Here is an 18,005-nt window from a genome sequence, read left to right as displayed (position 1 = left end):
GTGGGATATTGAAGTCTTCCATTACTATTGTATTGCAGTCTATGTCTCCCTTTAGATCCTTTAAAAATTCTTTTGAATAGCTAGGTGCTCTGAAATTAGGTGCACACATGTTTATAATACTTACATCTTCCTGTTGAGTTGATCCTTAATCATTACATAGTGCCCTTATTTGTCTCTTAAAGTTTTTGTGTTAAAGTCTATTTTGTCTGATATTAGGATGGCTTCTCGAGTTACTTTTTGGATTCTGTTGATGTGGAATAACTTTTCTCATCCTTAGACTTTGAGTCCACATGAATTTTTGTCAGTAAGATATGTTTCTTGTAGACAGCAATAGATGGGTTTTGTTTTTAATCTATTCAGGTGGTCTGTGTCTTAACTGGAGAGTTAAAACCATTTATATTCAAGGTGACTATTGATAAATAATAATGTTACCATGCCATTTTTCCAGAAAATTCCTATTTTTTTACGTTGAAATTTTTAGAACTTTCACTGAAAGATTTTCGTCCTTTACCTTCTTTCATAGTGATGACCATGTTTCTGTGTTACTGTGTGCAGCACATCCTTAAGCATCTTTGTTAGGGCTGGACGGGTGGTGACAATTTCTTTGAATTTCTGTTTCTTTTGGAAGGTCTTTATTTTTCCTTCATTCATAAATGAGAGCTTTGAAGGTATAGTATTCTGGGTTGACAGTTTTTTTCTCTTAGGATTTGGAATATCCTCATTTTCTCCTAGCCTCTAGGGTTTCTGATGAGAAGGCTGCTGTGAGTCTAATTGGAGATCCTAAAAAGTAATCTGCCATTTTTCTTGTGCACATTTCAAGTCATTTCTTCATGATTTTCTGTGGAGAGTTTGATTACAATGTTTCATGGTGAAGATATTTTCTGGTCACGTCTATTAGGAGTTCTGTGTGCTTCCTGTACTTAGATGTCCCTTTCTTTCTCCAAATTAGGAACATTTTCTGTTATTGTTTCAATGAAAAGGCTTTCAAGAACTCCTAGAACCCATATGTGGTCATTTGATAGTATCCTTTAGATTACCAACAGTGGTTTTTAGCTTTCTAATTTCCTCTTCTTTTTGATTTGACTGTGTAATTTCCTGTTTTATCTTCTAAGTCAGATATTCTTCTGCTTCACCGAGGCTTTCCACTGCATTTTTATTTATTCTGTTGAAATCTTCATTTCCAAAACTTCATTCTCTTTAAGATCTCAATTTTGTGGGAGCAATTTTCTTTCATGTCATGTACAGATTTCATTAGCATGTGAATTTTTTTCTGACTAATTCTATGTAATCTTATCGTCAGATTTTTGAATTCCATTTCTTGGATTTCTTCAAATTCTTCATCTTCACAATCTAATATTGAAATGTTGTGTGTTTTGGGAGCATCATATTGTCTTTCCTATTCTTCTTTCTTGTATTTGTGCATTTATTGTTCAGCATTTGTGGAAATACTCATTAGTTTCCTTTTTTCTTTTTCTTTTTGCTGTGGTGGCTTTTATCTTTGTACTATGCCTCTGTAGATCAGTGGAGTGTCTGCTTTCAGTGAATATCCAGATGCTTATAGTAGGTGTGGCCAGGGAGCTCTGTTCTATTCTCCAAGGTGAAGGGTATGTCTAAGGTGACACAGCCAGGTTTGGTGTGGAATATCTGTTTTTTTTTTTATTTTTTGTAATCAGAAAGGAAGTTTATTCTGCCCCGCCGAGCTTCTCTCTTTAAAGGAGACCGGTGCTTGAGTGCTAGCCCCAGTCAATATAATAAATTCGTCCGCTTTGCCCCAAGGGCCACACAAAGGATTGTGCAGTCCTCAGTGTAAGCTCAGATTCCCCAGCAATGTCCCTCACCAGATAACCAGGAAGCCCAGAGTATGTGGAGTCTCCCAGGGTGACTGCCCAAGCTCCTAGCCATAACATGAGTCCTGTGATACAGACTCCATTTTTTTTTTCCCCACAGCCCTGACACACAGCTCCCATAGTCAGGAGCTCTCATGCCCCTATTAGTTCTCCCCACCAGAGTCAGGAGTCTCCACCTGGCTCATTCCTGGGGGTGGACATGGGCTGCAGCAGTTGTTAGTTATGTCCAAAGTGGCACCTGCTCTATAGGCTTGTTATAGGACACCGTTGTAAAGTGATCGGGGAGAGAGAAACATGTCCCCTTTTTTTTTTTCCTCCTCTAGTTTGCCAGGTACATTATCCTTCATGGAGCTCCAAGCTGGGTTCCCTCTAGGCTCTTCCTGCAGCTTTAGTGCCAGTGGCTTGGGCTTGTGCGGTCTGGTTTGATCTCACTTTCCAGTGCTGGTGTGTAGGCTCTCAGCTGCTGGAGTCCTGAATTGTGTGCATTCATGCCGTCCACATAGGTCCATCATGTCCTCTAACTTGTGTAGTTTCCTCTGCTGTTTTCTCCCTAACTCTTCCCTGAAGCAGCTCTCTCTCCACTTCTTTTAAACTATCTTCTCCTAGACTAGAGCAGTAAGTTCCCTGCCTTCTCCACCATCTTGGAACCCTGCGAGAGCATACTTTGTCCACTTTTTTATATTAATTTTGTCCAGCTTAAATCAGACTGCCCTGTCACTATTCCGGCATCTTGGAACCACCCTCTTTTTTTTAAGATGGATTTATTTATTTGAGAGGCAGAGTTCCTCACAAAGGGAGAGGCAGAGAGATCTTCCACCTGCTGGTTCATTACCCAAATTGCTACAGTGGTCAGAGATGAGATGATTGAAACCAGGAGATTGTTGTAAGTTTCCCACTTGAGTGCAAGGGCCCAAGCACTTGGACCATCTCCCACCTCTTTGCCAAGCCATCAGCAAGGAGCTGGATGGGAAGTGGAGCAGCTGGGACTTGAACTGGCACCCATATGGGATGCTGGTGCCACAGGCAGAGACTTATCCTACTTCACCACAGTGCTGGCTCCTCAGTTAATAGATGAGAGAGTCCTGAGGCATAGTATTCAAATAACTACTGTGAAAATGGCTTTAAATACATTAACAGATATATACACATGACAACATGTTTAAGAACAGAATGGATATTGGCCTAAACCCAGATCTGTGATAACTTAATGGACAGAAATCTATTAGAGATGCCCAGGCCCTTGAAGCAGGATGCAGACTGAACATTCATCATCCTTACAAATACCGCTGGGAATTAAGCCTACTTAATGGTAACAAGCTGAGGACTGATTGAGCTGTCACCACGTTGAGCAAGCTTTATCCAGTTTGATACCACATGCTCAGACGACACTTCAAAAGAGAGACAAGAGAACAAGAATGATTTTTCTAGAAAGCATAAGAAAAAAGTAATCGTGTTGTCTCTCTCTCCTTCTCCCTCTCTCTCTCTCTCTCACACACACAATGCTACCAGTTTTCATTTTTCTTTTTTTAATTTTTATTTATTTGAAAGGCAGAGTTGGGAGGGAGGGAGGGAGGGAGAGATCTTCCATTTGCTAGTTTACTTTCCAGTTGACTTCAACAGCCAGAGCTAGGTTAGGCCAAAGCCGGGACTGAAAGTCCATCCATGTCTGTCACATGAGGACAGCAGCCCATGTACTTGGGCCATCTTCTGTTCCTTTGCCAGGCACATAGATGGCAGCTGGATTGGAGGAGGAGTAGCTGGGACTCCAACCGGTGCTCATATGAGATGCTGGAGAGTGTGGCAGAGGCATCACCAGCTGCACCACAATGCCAGCCCCAACTACCACTGTTCTGACATAATATGAATTCAGCTCCAAAAACGCTATCTTTCAGATACTGGGTGCGATTCATTAGCTGTTAGAACTGGTAAAGACTTCTTAACAAACTGTGAGATATTGCAGGAGTAACAGCCTAGTGAGAGAAATATTTACACAAAGGCATCGCAGAGCCGACGGTCTTGTAATCCCAGTTGTCTGAGATCCTTTCAGCTTATTCTGGCTCCTTGATGAGTTGTGGTCAGAGGATTGACTATTTAAATCCAGCTATAGAGATTTAAATTACTGATGACATGAAGTTGTACAGTTATTTGTGACTGATTAATTCCTACTCCTCCTACTGAATGTCGCCAAGGAATGAAAGAGACAATACCCAGTCTATTTACTGTTAAGAAATTGGTTCCTTAATGTTTGTTGGTGCCACACTTTATTTTCTGGGATATTTACTACTCAGATTCTCTTCTTGTTAAAAGTGTATTAACTCAGGCCGGTGCCGCGGCTTAACAGGCTAATCCTCCACCTATGGCGCTGGCACACCGGGTTCTAGTCCCAGACGGGGTGCCAGATTCTGTCCCGGTTGCCCCTCTTCCAGGCCAGCTCTCTGCTGTGGCCCGGGAGTGCAGTGGAGGATGGCCCAAGTGCTTGGGTCCTGCACCTCATGGGAGACCAGGATAAGCACCTGGCTCCTGCCTTTGGATCAGCGTGGTGCGCTGGCCGCAGTGGTGGCCACTGAGGGGTGAACCAACGGCAAAGGAAGACCTTTCTCTCTGTCTCTCTCTCTCACTGTCCACTCTGCTTGACAAAAAAAAAGAGTATATGAACTCTTAAATATTGGGGATGCAACTTAAGGTAGTTCAGGATTTCACTGTACTAGAGTCTTATACAGAGAGCATTATTTTCAATATTTCTTTAAAAAATGATGCTTCTCTACCAATGATGAGGTTATGTCCTAATAAACTTATTACAAATTGGAAAAATCCTAGTAAAAATGTATTAGATATATCTAACTTCTAGAACACTATAGCTTAGCTCACCTTAAACAAACTTGGCACACTTACATTACCCTACAGTTGGGCAGTCATAAAGCTTATTTTGTTATAAACCGTCTCATATAACTTAGTATTAGTATCCAAAAAACCTGAGGACCCATCACACTGCACAGAGTATTAGTTATTATCCTCATGACCATGGGGCTGCCTGGGAGCTGCGCTCCCTGCCCTGGCCAGGGATGAGACAGAATGCTACTGTGTATCAGTAGCCGGAAAAAGATCAAAACTCAAAACTGGAAGTGTGCTCTCCACTGAATGTGTGTGGCTCTCCCACCACTGCAGAATAAAAGTGCAAACAGAACTCTCCTAGGTTGGGGATTGTTGGTCCAGTGTTTTTCATGATGGCACTGAAGATTTCCATCTCTCTACACTAGGCTAGTCCTTAACTGTGACTTGGGATAGAGAATGCTTTGATGTCCTTGGTTTGTTACTCACCTTTCAAAAAATTAATTCCATCAAATACCTCACAGTAGCTGACTAGTGATTTTTTATTTGTGACTAGTTCTCATATTTTCATGTGAAGATCGTTTCACTCATTGAGTAATTATCTCAAATAGAATTTATTACTGCTGAGTTGAATTATTTAGGACAAAAGAAATTGAAGAATAAACAAATGGGTCAGAGGCAGGTCATGTCTGCAGCTATTGTACTTGTATGTAGAGAAATCATTGTTAATGCTCTTGGACTTAGAAGAAGAAAAATACAGAACTGCATTAGGGGATGCCGCTAGACTCTGCTAGGAACCACAGCTCTGCAACCTGGGCCAGTCTCCTAATGTGTTTCAGGTTTTCTTTCTTCTCTTGCAAAGGGCATGTGTTAAGCCATTCTTCCTGGAGGTGTCATGAACAGCACATTGGCTGGATATTTTTAGGTGTCACAGATATTAAATTTGTCAGGCATAGTAGCATTTCAGATGTCCCCTTCACTGGTGCCTACACCCCACTGACTGGTGTAGGTGCCCTATTCCATATCCTCTTTGCCCATGGAACATTGTCTCTGTCACAGCACCCACCATAGTTGTTTGCCTTTGCTTCTACTCCAAGCCCCACTCTCTAGACTGCGAGTTCCTAGAAATCGGAATCTTTTCATCTTTGTATTTCAAGAACATTGCATGGTGGCTAGTGTAAAATAGAACCTTAAATTTTGCTGAGTTGGGCTGGTACTGTGGCATGGTTGTTTAAGCAGTTGCCTGCTATGCCAGTATCCCATATGGGCTCCGATTTGAACTCTGGCAGTGCCACTTTCAGTGCAGCTCCAAGCTAATGTGCCTGGGAAAGCAACGGAAGATGGCCCAAGTTCTTGGAACCCTGTACCCGTGTGGGAGACCTGGAAGGAGTTTGTAGCTCCTGGCTTTAGCCTGGCCCATCTCTGGATGTTGTGGCCATTTTGGGGGATGGATCAGTGGATAGAAGGTCTCCTTTCTCCCCTCCCTCCCTCCTTCTCTTTCTCTAATTCTACTGTTCAAATAAATACATCTTTAAGAAAGTTTTGCTGAAACAAAAATGTTGGGTAATCCTAATGCTTTAAGACTAATGCAATAGTATCTCCAGTAGATTATTTATGGGAGAAATTAGCTTTGCTTCATATTTCCAGCAAAAGTGAAAGTGCATTTTAATATTTTACAGGACCTGAATTATAGCCTAATGCCACAATTCAGAGACAGAAGTATTTTGTGTTATTCTTGGGTAGGAAAACACGCAAGCAAAGGAGAGAAGTTTGAGTTTCTGAAATACAGGGTTAGAAGGGTATAATGAGCGTGGAGGAATTCAAACTAAGGATTTTTAAATCAGAAGTGATTTTAGAAAAACTTAGCTAAAAATGCACCAGGGTTGGCTGTTTAGCTTAGTGACTAAAATGCTGTTTAAGATACCTGTGTCCCCTATCAGGGTACTTGGGTTTAATACCCGTCTCTGGCTCCCCACTGCACCTTCTCGGTAGTGCACATCCTGGGAGGCACCAGGTGATGGCTGAAGTAAGAGGCTTCCTGCCACCTACATGGGACATCTAGGCTAAATTCCAGCTCCTGGCTTTGGTCTCGCCCACTCCAAGCCATCACAGGCATTCAGGGAGTTAATCCACAGAGGGGAGTTCACTCTGTGTTTATCTGTTTCTCTCTTTTCTCTGTGTTTGCCTCTCATATAAATAAACAACAAAATATAAAATACATCAAATCTAATAAAAGAAATAGAACGCCATCCATGAGCCTGCATTATATTTGACCCAATGTGGCAGGTTCCCCACGTTTAGGCTTGACTCGCTCTGCAAGCCCACCTTCAGGTCATACTCAGGATTTGAACAGAATAGCAATGCAATGTCATAGTGGGGAACCCAGCATTGTCTTAGAACATTCCTTGTAGGGATGGACAGAGGGCTTTGCCCACCATATAGAAAAGCATGGTACAATTCTCTGTTTAGTGCCTTAGTTTTTTTCTGGAAAACTCTCTCAGGTCTCCAGCACCACAGGCCTTCTCTCTCCCTACCAGGACTAGCAACTTCCCACGGAGAGAAGCCACCCAGTTCTGGCTCTCAACTCTTGTTATTCACCCAGCAGCTGGCAGACACGACCGTGGAGAAAGCAGCTCAGTGTCTGTGTTACTGCGCTTTCCAACTTTGACTGTCTCAGAGTCAGCAAAACAAACGACACTGTGATCAAGACCATCTGTGGGTTATTAGTGAATATTTTATGAAAGAGTTCTGACAATGGCCTCGTATTTCTCTCCCCTCCCCGCTCCTTGCCATTGTCTTTGCTTTGATCCCTCTCCTCCTGTACCCCAGCAAATGTAATTAAATGAGTCTCTGGGTCCTGAGCCAGCAGTTCTCTCCATGGCTGACTTGACAAACATGATTTTCCTGCTTCAACATGGCTATTGGCCTCTCAGGCTGCATCCCAAGCATCTTATCAAGGTATCTGTACCAACAGAAACCAATTTCTGTCTCACATGCTTCTACTGTTTGAAAACCTAACATTTCTCCATATCACTACCTAAGACACTGGAAAACCAGGAAAGGAAAGGCGCTTCATGTTCATCATGTAGTGCTGCCTTTATGTTACTCTGCTCAATACCTCTTCCTGGGACCTCCATCGCTACCCTCTGTGCCACAGCCCTGGGCTGCGCCAGTTCTCTTCCTGAAAAGCGCAGTCCTCTTGTTACTACTTTCTTTCAATTGCTGCCTTGAAGCCACTAAAAAGTTGAACTACTGTAACATACATATCAATCCCTGAGTAACGTGTCACTCAGTTTATCACTTCTTTCTTTTTCACATCTGCACAGTCTACTCCCACTTGCCTTCTACTACCTCTCAACATCGCTTTAGCCCGATCATGCAAATGGCCATGAAGGAGCCTTCGTAACGACCATGGGAGAGGTATTGTCAGACCGCACCATCAATCTCTCCATCATCACCTCCTTTGTGAGTGGCAGCAGGTGGAGCTTGCACTGCAGTTCCTCCTCATCATTAACATATTTATGTATGAGCATATAAAGGCAGCCTGGGGATTTTACATAACTGGAAGAGCGTGGTTCATGCCTTTGAGGAGATGAACGTAAAATGAAACCCAAGATTGTCACCATATGCAATGCTTAATCACATGCTATGGTGACCACTTGCTGCTGCTACTATACCATATTTCCCTAGCATTCATGTTTTTGAATAACTGAAACAGCCAAGTTATGCAAAAACAAGTAAATGAGGCGTCTTTCCCAAGATGTTCTGTCATTACTGCTACCAGATTCATCTAATAGAAATGACTCCTTGAGGAAGTGTCACTTGCCTTGCGGGGAAAACACTTTATTTGGCAGGAATGTTGAAATATCCAATATGAATCATAGGCATTTACTGCAACAGAATCAAGGAATCCTGTTTCCCCCTTCAAAATCAATATAAAAATTGCCACTTATACCAGGCATTCTTTGTCTTTGTGAAGACAAATGACAATACATTCTGTTCCAGGGTAGTTGAGACATTTCTCAACTAGCAAAGTGGTTTAATCCTCAATTTTATGTGTTCAGGTAAAAGGGCCTTTTTGCATGTCAGAGAAGAGAGGCAATATTTTTCATAAATAAATAACATACTAACTTGTTTTTAAAAGCAAATCCTTGGAAAGCATTGCATTTCTGACAGTAAAAATTAATGTTTCTGTCCCCCAATCTTTACTTAAATTCATGTATTAAATGCTGAAGTGGTAGATATTTTCTCAATTGAAGGTTATATACATAAAAAATTTTCCATTCATGAAGTCCTTCCTAACACATTAAAAAAAAGAGAGTTTCAATCTGGTCAGTATTTTCATTTTGGAATTCCTAGTGCTTCTATTATTTTTCATCTGGATGAGTAATTTTGAAGGCTTCATAGTTGAAAATTCCAGTTGAAGAACTGTTCTGCTACCACAGTGAGTTCCTCTTTTCCCAGCAGAGCTGCCACAATTCCTTTTGGCCTTATGGAAAACACATAGGCATGTATGTTAGTGTGTGTGCAGAAACCAGGCAGACAGTGAAACTCCACTGAACTACTGTACAATGTTCTGTGGCACAATGTGCTATTAATGTTAAACCACAGTGAAGCAGGAACCTGCACACGCAGGAGCGCAGACATGTCAGCCTTGGGAGCTCTCAATTTCACAGAAGCAGTAGACAGGTATATTTTTTCCTGAACTTTTTGTATCCTACGGAAAGGTAAAGTAGGAAGTGTACACATTTGGCATTTCACCTGGGTTTAGCAGAGCCAGGAGGAGGGTCTGGGAAGAAGCCAAGCGTGAGGACTTCTGTGAAGCAGTAGCTGAAGCTACATGGAGAAATATATTAGTACTGTGCCATGGCTTCCTATGGACTGGATCTCCTGATTACACCCCTGAGCACCATGAACTGGAAACAGATAGGCAACCATAGCAGTTTCATTTGATTAACAATGGGCAGGCCAGTCCTCGGACACAACACTTTAAATACACATGAGACAAGAGAATGACTCTGGATTATTAATATTCTAGGAACATTTCCACAACAAGGAGTAGGAGGAATGCACACGTTTTAATAATCTTAGACCAACTTAGCTGATATCAATATATATTTGGAGAGTATTGTATTTTCTGCTTTTTTATCTGTATCTGTTTAATTGTCTCGTACAAAAAACAAAGCCAAGCATGTGGTGAAGAGAAGTGGGCATTTACATTCAGACAATGTATATATTCTTACAAATGTGTTTAATTATAACCGCTTCCAAAGTATCCCAGATTTTCAAAGGTTTATTTTAAGTTTGAAGACTAGACAAAGTCATACTGATTTTACAACATCCTACGTGAGTTAAGTATATATACAAAGAAAAAAAAAAACAACACTGGAATATTACACAGCTTGAATGTTTGCAAAGGTTATTTGTGTCCCTAATGACACGCCAGACTCCAGCATCGAGTATCACATTTCATAATTCATTGACTAGCGAATACACAGTCCTAAGTGCCTCAACTTTTCAAAATTCACACCAGTCTTTAGGAACTCATTCAGAAAGAGAAAGTCAACCCTAGAATTACAGTTACTGGTGATGATAAATGCTCCGAACAGGACACAGATTAAATGGGAAGGTTAAAATTTTGATTTCATAACTGATAAGGTTAACATTGTTACTTAATACAGTGAAGACTAGATGATTCACTTGTGTTTTCTGCTTTGAGATCTTGTTGTAGAGTGTTGAGGGAGAACAAATCTGCTTCAGTTGGAGGTCATTGACACAAATGACAACATGCTACTTCTCAGTATCATTTCACAATAATTACCAGCATTTCCACGTGTGGGAATTCCTGTGTTGTCATTCCTGACACCACAGGACAAATGAATATCCCACTGGGCTCACGCTGTTGTGAAGAGCACAACATGCACAAGCATGAGGAAACCATTTCAATGTCTTTCTAGAAGCCAACAACCATGATTTTCACGGACTCCCTTGGAAATCTATGTTTTAAAAGTTATCAATAGAGAAAAACCGAAAGGCTCATATGAAACCATGAGTAGTTTGGAAAAATTAAGTCACTAAGAAGGCATTGTTCAGAACGTCTAGGATAAGTTCATCAGAAGGATGGAGCGTCATCTGTAAAGAACAGTGCCTTAGAACAGTGGGACCCTGCACCCTGAAAGAGGTCAGGAGCACTGGCCAGACAGCAAGTAGGCCTCTGTTTCTGGCCATGAGTAGATACATTTCTAGTGTGCTTTAACCCTCAACCAATTAAGAATATCTCAGATTCCCAGTTTTAAAGTTACCTAAATAAGGAAATAGTGAGAACGTAGCAATTTTGGCTTTGATGGAGAAAACGGATCACCAGGTCGGAGGCTTCACAATTTCATGAAGAGAAGCTGAAGCCAAAAGCATGTGGGCATGGAACCAACCTGTGGCCATTTTGCTTTTATTAACAATCCCGATGGGATGGACTTTCTCTTGAATTCTCTGCTATGGTTGAAGACCACTCCATATATACATCACCAGGAAACGCCGGGAACACGCGGACAGACAAGACAGAACAGTCTAGTGGCTTTTGTTATGCAGCACAAATACAAAAGGAAAAGAAAAACTTAGCAGTTTTGCTCAGGACCTTATTATTTCGTACACATACCATCCTTGCTTTTCCAGGACCCTTAATTTAAAACTCCAATAACTCTTTGTCTAAGCCTTATAAAATCAATACTTATAAAAGCTATAAACTAGATGAGAGGATTTTTATGGAGGCGATGCGAGTTTTAATTCAAGAGACATGTCAATGAAATCTCCATTAACAATAACAAAGTGCTAAGATAGTTGCTTATTTTTTCCCAGAACCTTTGAAGCAAAATAATTAGAAATCAATTTTCGACTTGAAAATGGTTTTACACTTTGTCATTAGTACATCCTCTACTTTGTACCCCCCAAAACAAACAAACAAACAAACAAAAACCTATACGGTATGCTTCCTGGAAACAAGCACTGGTTTCAGATCTCAATAAAATTTTACTTTCATGGGAAATGTGGAGATGAGCCAAGAAGTGATGAGAATGCTTGGAGAAGCCATAGTGCACTATGTGAATAGTGGTCTGCTGAAGTATCTCTGAACAAAGAATTCATGATGTTAGTACTTTAAAGTAAATATAACTATGTAAATGCCATCAAAGCTAAGGTTTAAATCTGAAGGGATATAATACTTTTAAATGACAGTATGGGATTCTTCATAAAGAAAGTACTTGGAAGTTGCACAGTTATAACTTCCCTTAAAATTAAATGGGAGATTCACTTTACTAATATTAAATACAGATCAATCTACTGCTATCCAGTCATGTTCCATACATAAATAAAGCATGATACTTCTTTAGGCAGATAATGGGAAATTTCTTTTGGAAAAAATACGGACTTCTTCAGGCAAAATATAAAGAAAACAGAGTGAAACCAAGAAGTCCTAAGTCTCTAAAAGTAATGAAAATAAAATGAGAATTATCATAATTCGTTACAGGTTCAAAAATCTTTCATAAACACTGATGGCATTGGGTAGGCACTAGGAAACAATTAGGATAATGTCGCATCATTATAGAACAAAAAAAACTTATTGCTAACACTGCAGTATTCCTTTATAATAAATGGTGACTATGGGCTGCGAAAGCTCCATCAACTCATATCTGATAGCAGTGAGATATCTCTTACCTTTGCTATCAGAAGACGGCTACTTTCTCTAGTATATTTCAACCAATGTGAACAATTCAGACAATGAGAAAAGTGAGTCATAATTAATACGATTTGAATAAAAAAATCAAATGACCTTGAAAAGGCAGGCTTAGACCCCCGTAAACAGACAGTGGCCTACCATTATTTGAGTACTTTTTCAGGAAAAACAACAACAAACTGCCATCCTGTTTCCTACAGACGTCGCACAGTTCCTTCCATGGAGACAGCGGGGGGCAGAGAGGACGGGGCTGTGGAATGCGGCTCCTCACTCCTCCTCCGTGCAGCCCAGCAGCTCTGACCGCAGGGTGATCCTTCCGTACCAGGACCAAGGCAGGATTCTTATGTGCCGTGCGTAGATGGGAGGGTTGATGACGTTTTTTCTGTGGGTGTCATTGTCAAAGTTGCCCTGGAAAACCTAAGCAAGAAGAGCAAACATTGTCAGTCACGTGGCCATCTCCTTTGGAATTATTTTTAATTATCTGGGGAACACTTTTGGCATGCATGGGATCCGACACATTCCTTTTCTTCTCTACACATACTGTAGTTTCCTTTAAAATATCACTTTAAATCAAATTGCGCATCGGTGTTTAATTTGAAGAGGTAGATGAGGCCTGGGTTACAGGAAAGAGGAATAGATCTATCAATTTTCTACGCCTGTCTGTCTTAGTATATTTTAAAATGCAACAGATATTTGTCTTCGGCTGTGACCTGGGCTGACACTGGCCAGGCAGCTCCCTCTACATGCTCTTTGCCAAGGAGTGACTCAGAGGTCCAACTGCCTGTAAACCACAGCCATTGCCTGGACGCACAGTCTCCCTCTTTGCCAAGAGAGAAAGCCTGGGTAGACGGTGCGGGTTTTTTTGTTGTTGTTGTCGTTTTTCTTTGAGCAAGGCGTGGAAGCAGCTTTACCTAATTGCCCCAGGTATCTATTTGAGCCTCACTAATTATATGACCCAACCCCAGATGCAGAGGAGGCTTGGAGATGGAGAGGACCACAGGGATATCTGGTAACCAGCCACAGCGTCTGCCACAGAGCCCTTTGCTCACACAGAGCTCTCTACCAGCCCATCCCAAGACACATGAACCTACCCATGCTGGTTTTGAACTAGGTTTTTCTTCTCCTTGGCTTTTTCATGTGTTAAGTCCTCGATACCTACAGTTATGTTGTGATCACAGTGACATATCCTGACACTTCGTATTTCATCACTGTTCCCCTTTTCTTTTGTGAAAAGGCTTTTTAGAGGTTTTTATAGCTAGCTTCCTACCCTAAGATGTCTTCATAAAAATGTTAACAAGTGCCTACTCCAGAAAAAAAAAAAGCTCAATACAAGTAGTGGTATTCCAATAGAAATGGCATTATATTGTACATTTCTTTGGCCGGGGGGGGGGGGAACTGAGGTATTTGTAATTAGGGGAAATTATAAAATCTTGAGACAAAAACTAGAGATTCTGGTTTCATTCTGCTCCCTCCCTCCCCTCCCCTCCCCTCCTTCCTCTCTATTTCTCTCTCTCTCTTTCAGAGTGACAAAGAGAGATGCAGTTAGAGAAAGTGATCTTCCATGTACTGATTCATACCCTGAATGACTGCAATGGCCACAGTTGGACCAGGCTGAAAACCAGAGCCTGGAACTCCATCCCGGTCTCCCACATGGGTCATCCTTTGCAGTTTTTGCAGAAGCATCAGTAGGGAGCTGTATCAGAAGTGGAGCAGCCGGGACTCAAACCAGTGCTAGTTTATATTGACATTTTTGTTTTAGCTCAGCTAGGATAGTGAAAATGTCCTCGAGGTTTTCACTTTTAACCTTAAGAGGCATCTTATAATTGGGACATAATTTTCTCTCATGTTTGGGATCAAAACATATATAGCCAAAGAGATACCTGAAAATAAAATTCCCAAGCAAAAAAGAAGTTCATTCATCCAGATCTTTGAATATTCTGAAATCAAAGGGAATAGGCATAAAATGGCCTACTTGAATAATTTGATTCAATCTTACATACTCACAAAAGGTCTCCTGGGAAAAGAAACATTAATATTTTTCTTCAGTGTTAGCATGGCACTGATCAACAGATGCAACAGAAGGGATAGGGTGAGTACCCTTTCGGTTGGTGCCTCAAGTGCTGTCCCCATGTCATGGGGACATAAGGTTTCAATGTGACACAAAACACATATATCTGAAAGGTTGTTTTTCTTAATAAATATCTGCTGGAAAGAATACAGAGCTGCGTGCAGACTCGGGTCCATCATCCCAGCATTATCTCAGTTCATGTTCATTTAAGTAGGCATTTTACCCTGAGCCTGGCTCTGGCTTGCTCTGGCCATAGAAGAACTAGCCCCAGGGTTGAGAGGTGTTGCTAAGTGAGAGTGCCTCTCTTAGGACAAGTTCACAGGTGTGGGCAGCAGTGTTGTGAACGTTCATCAGACGTCTTCAGAGAGGTGCTCCCTGCGATGGGTAGGAGTCCCACTCTGTTTCCAGACACCGGTCTGGCATAGTATGTCAGATTTAAGTGCTCCCCTGGGAATATGGTGTTAAAATACAAAAAAATATTTTTTTGTCTGATTCTGTAGCCATGCAGGAGTACTTGAGTATATAAATGGGAAAACAGAATGCTCATTCAAAAATTTTCATTGGAAGATCTGTAATAGTCTAAAATGGAAGGTTATGTCACCATTTGGAAAGAAAAGACAGGAGAGAGGATTTTAAGTCTCTGTTCTTTGGCACAGGCTTCCATAAGGAATTATAAACCCAAGAGGCCTTAGTTGAATTATTAGTTAATAAAGAGAATACATATATAGAAACTATATCAGTTCTGAAATAGCACACGATCATGAAATTTCTGATTTAATATGTGAAAGTCATAGGTATTAGGCAATTTCTTAAAGTGAAGTTTTATAGGGAAGGATAACTAATGAAACAGAAGTGTCCACAGAAAAATGACCAAATCTACACTGGAGTCACCCAAACCATGATTTCCAAGCACTGAATGTAAGTGTGATTGTGAAGGCCTCTCGCTGATGACACAGAACACACAGAGCACACCCTTGATCGTTCTCGTTGACCTGTTGTGCTTGCAGAGTAAGCATGGAGCACATGTGCTGTGTTCTCGTTTCCAGTGCAAGGAATTCGCTGCTTGAAGGTACTATTTCGGTGTTTTTTTTTGTTTTGTGTTTTAACCTGGCATAGGAATGTAGACACAGCTGAAATGTATTTCAGCAGCTCTATATCAATGTGTAAGGTTCCCAGCAAATTGCTTTCACATCATGCTTGGGTGATCGGAGCACCTCTACTGAAACTGGTGTTGGCAAAGACACAATAACGGAGAACATTCGGTCTGCATAGAGATGGGAAAATGTTGCGTATGAGAGAGATAAAGTCTGATCAGAATTCTACTTAACGATGACAGGTTTGCTGAAGTATTCAAACACCATGATGCTAAGGGCTCTCTTGGGCTTTTCCTAACATACGGGGCTTCAGGAAAAAAAAAGCAGTTGAGGTCCCTTGGAGAGGCTTCCATAATTACCACCCAAGAGAGGTGAGAGAGAACAATTCAAGTCCCTTAAGGTGGTTGAGATCTTGTATTTTTGACTTCTATTGTTAGCTCTCCCCTGGTGCTAGTTGAAATTCAAATTAGATTCTACTCTCAACACAGTAAGGATGAGATGAACTGTAACAATTAAACGTTGCACTCAGCAACATTTGCATATTTTCTGTAAGATCAGACTTGTATATTCAGGCCAGTGGAGGGGACATCAATAGGAGGCCACCAAGGATCATGGCAAGAGGCAAGTTATGACACAGCGAAAGGGGGTGCATCTAGCTTCCTACAGCAGTCAGCATAGGACCCCCAATGTCATGGAGCCATTGGGGGATTTCTTGCACAAACTATTTCTTTGCAGAATCATCTGGTTTGTGATGATGTATTTCCTTTTATTTGTCCTAAACTTAGTTCATCAAGAGCTTTTAAAAAGCTTTAATTCAATACAGTTTGTTCTAACCCTTTGGAATGCATATACATATGATTTGGATAGGAGGTATTGTATGAATAGTTAGATACATAGCCTCTGAGCTCCTCAAGACTAGAATCAGTATTTTACTGAGCTCTCAAGAGACCGTGGACTTGATCCCTGTGGCTTTCCGGCTGATCCTGTCCAGATTGTATAGTTCTCCTTCAACACGTGGAGACTAGACCTGCATTTGGGATTTCAGATATTGCAGAAATAGAAGTATTCAATCAAGCTTTTTCAAAATTTCTCTATTGTTTGCATCTGTCTTGTTAATGGTTCAAGCCTGCTACTGACTTTATTGCCAGTACCCAGACACTGATCGCATGTTTGGAAGTGCAAGGGTAAAAATGCATGTCCCTGGGGGCACTGTGTGTGTGTGTGTAGAGTTGCGGCTGAATGATAAGAATGCTTTACTTAGCAAACGTAACTTTGATTATTTATCCTTCCATCCAGAGTGTTTACGGAACAGTAGATGAGAAACTGATCCCTGATAGACCCTACTTTTATTGAATTTTACCCATAAAAATGAAAAACCCCAGAGTTGGAAGAAAACTCAGAACTGCTTAGCAACCACTTCTCTCTCATATTTTTTCCTATTTATTGTCTCAACTTCATTTCCTTTTTAAAAATTTTAATTACTTTTTAACAGATTCAACATTGTTTTTAGATACAATTCTAAGAATGCAATGATGCTTCCTTTCTCCCCCACCCTCCTTTCTAGCAAAAAGACTAGTGAGAACATAGACAATGGTTTCAGAAAATAATGGATGGAAAATGACCATTTTGTCCATATATAATACGTTTTTTATGTATTTGCATGCATTTCCTAAATAAAAAATTAGGGACATAGTAATTCTTCACACCACACCCACCCTTCCACCCACTCTCCCACCCCTCTTCCACTTCGTGTCCTGTTTTTCACTAAGATCTATTTTCATTTAACTTTACATACAGAAGATTAACTCTACTCTAGGTAAAAAGCTCAATGCTTTATATGAAAAGGAAAAAGAAAAACAAAACTGTCCTATTTATATGATCCCTTTAACACTAGATTCTATGTAACCTGTATGATCACTTTACATCTTATGCCTATCCATATGATCTCTAACACTTAAGCTGCAATTTTTACCAGCCAGCTTAAGGGAATTTGGGGTCCCATGGCACGTTTTTGAACTGTACCCTTAGAAGTAAGTGATCAGTTTCAGTTCATAATTGGTCATAATGACAGGATTAAGAGTCAAAGGGATCACATAAACAAGACTCGTGTCTGCTAATACTGATAGAATTAGAAAGGAGAGAACGATCCAACATGGGAAGCAGAATACACAGCAGACTCATAGAACGGCAGATGTCTTAAATAGCACTCTGGCCTCAGAATCAGCCCTTAAGGCATTTGGATCTGGCTAAAAAGCCCATGAGAGTATTTCAGGCATGGATAGCCAAGATACTGTGGCCAAAAAAAAATGACCTAAATGAAAGATCTCCACAAGTGAGATCCCAGCGGAAAGAACTGGCCATCAAAGGAGGAGGTACCTTTCTCTGAAGGGAGGACAGAACTTTCACTTTGACTATGATCTTGTCAAATAAGATAGGAGTCA

The 18,005-nt window shown here is 40.9% G+C and overlaps 1 protein-coding gene across 2 annotated transcripts in view; it reads right to left on the bottom strand.

Moving 5' to 3' along the window:
* Nucleotides 1-9,709: 9,709 nt before the first annotated feature.
* The window catches only part of EDIL3 (EGF like repeats and discoidin domains 3), a 473,099-nt gene continuing 464,803 nt past the window's right edge, over nucleotides 9,710-18,005 (bottom strand). For both annotated transcript variants that reach the window (XM_062212442.1, XM_062212443.1), the window contains one exon: nucleotides 9,710-12,819. In XM_062212442.1, coding sequence (XP_062068426.1) covers nucleotides 12,670-12,819 — 150 coding nt within the window. In that variant the 3' untranslated portion in view covers nucleotides 9,710-12,669. The remainder of the gene's footprint in view (nucleotides 12,820-18,005) is intronic.

This window comes from Lepus europaeus, chromosome 15, assembly GCF_033115175.1.
Source record: "Lepus europaeus isolate LE1 chromosome 15, mLepTim1.pri, whole genome shotgun sequence".
Lineage (NCBI taxonomy): Eukaryota > Metazoa > Chordata > Mammalia > Lagomorpha > Leporidae > Lepus > Lepus europaeus.
The sequence above is the reverse complement of the archived record's forward strand: the minus strand, read 5'-3'. Positions and strand labels throughout refer to the sequence as shown.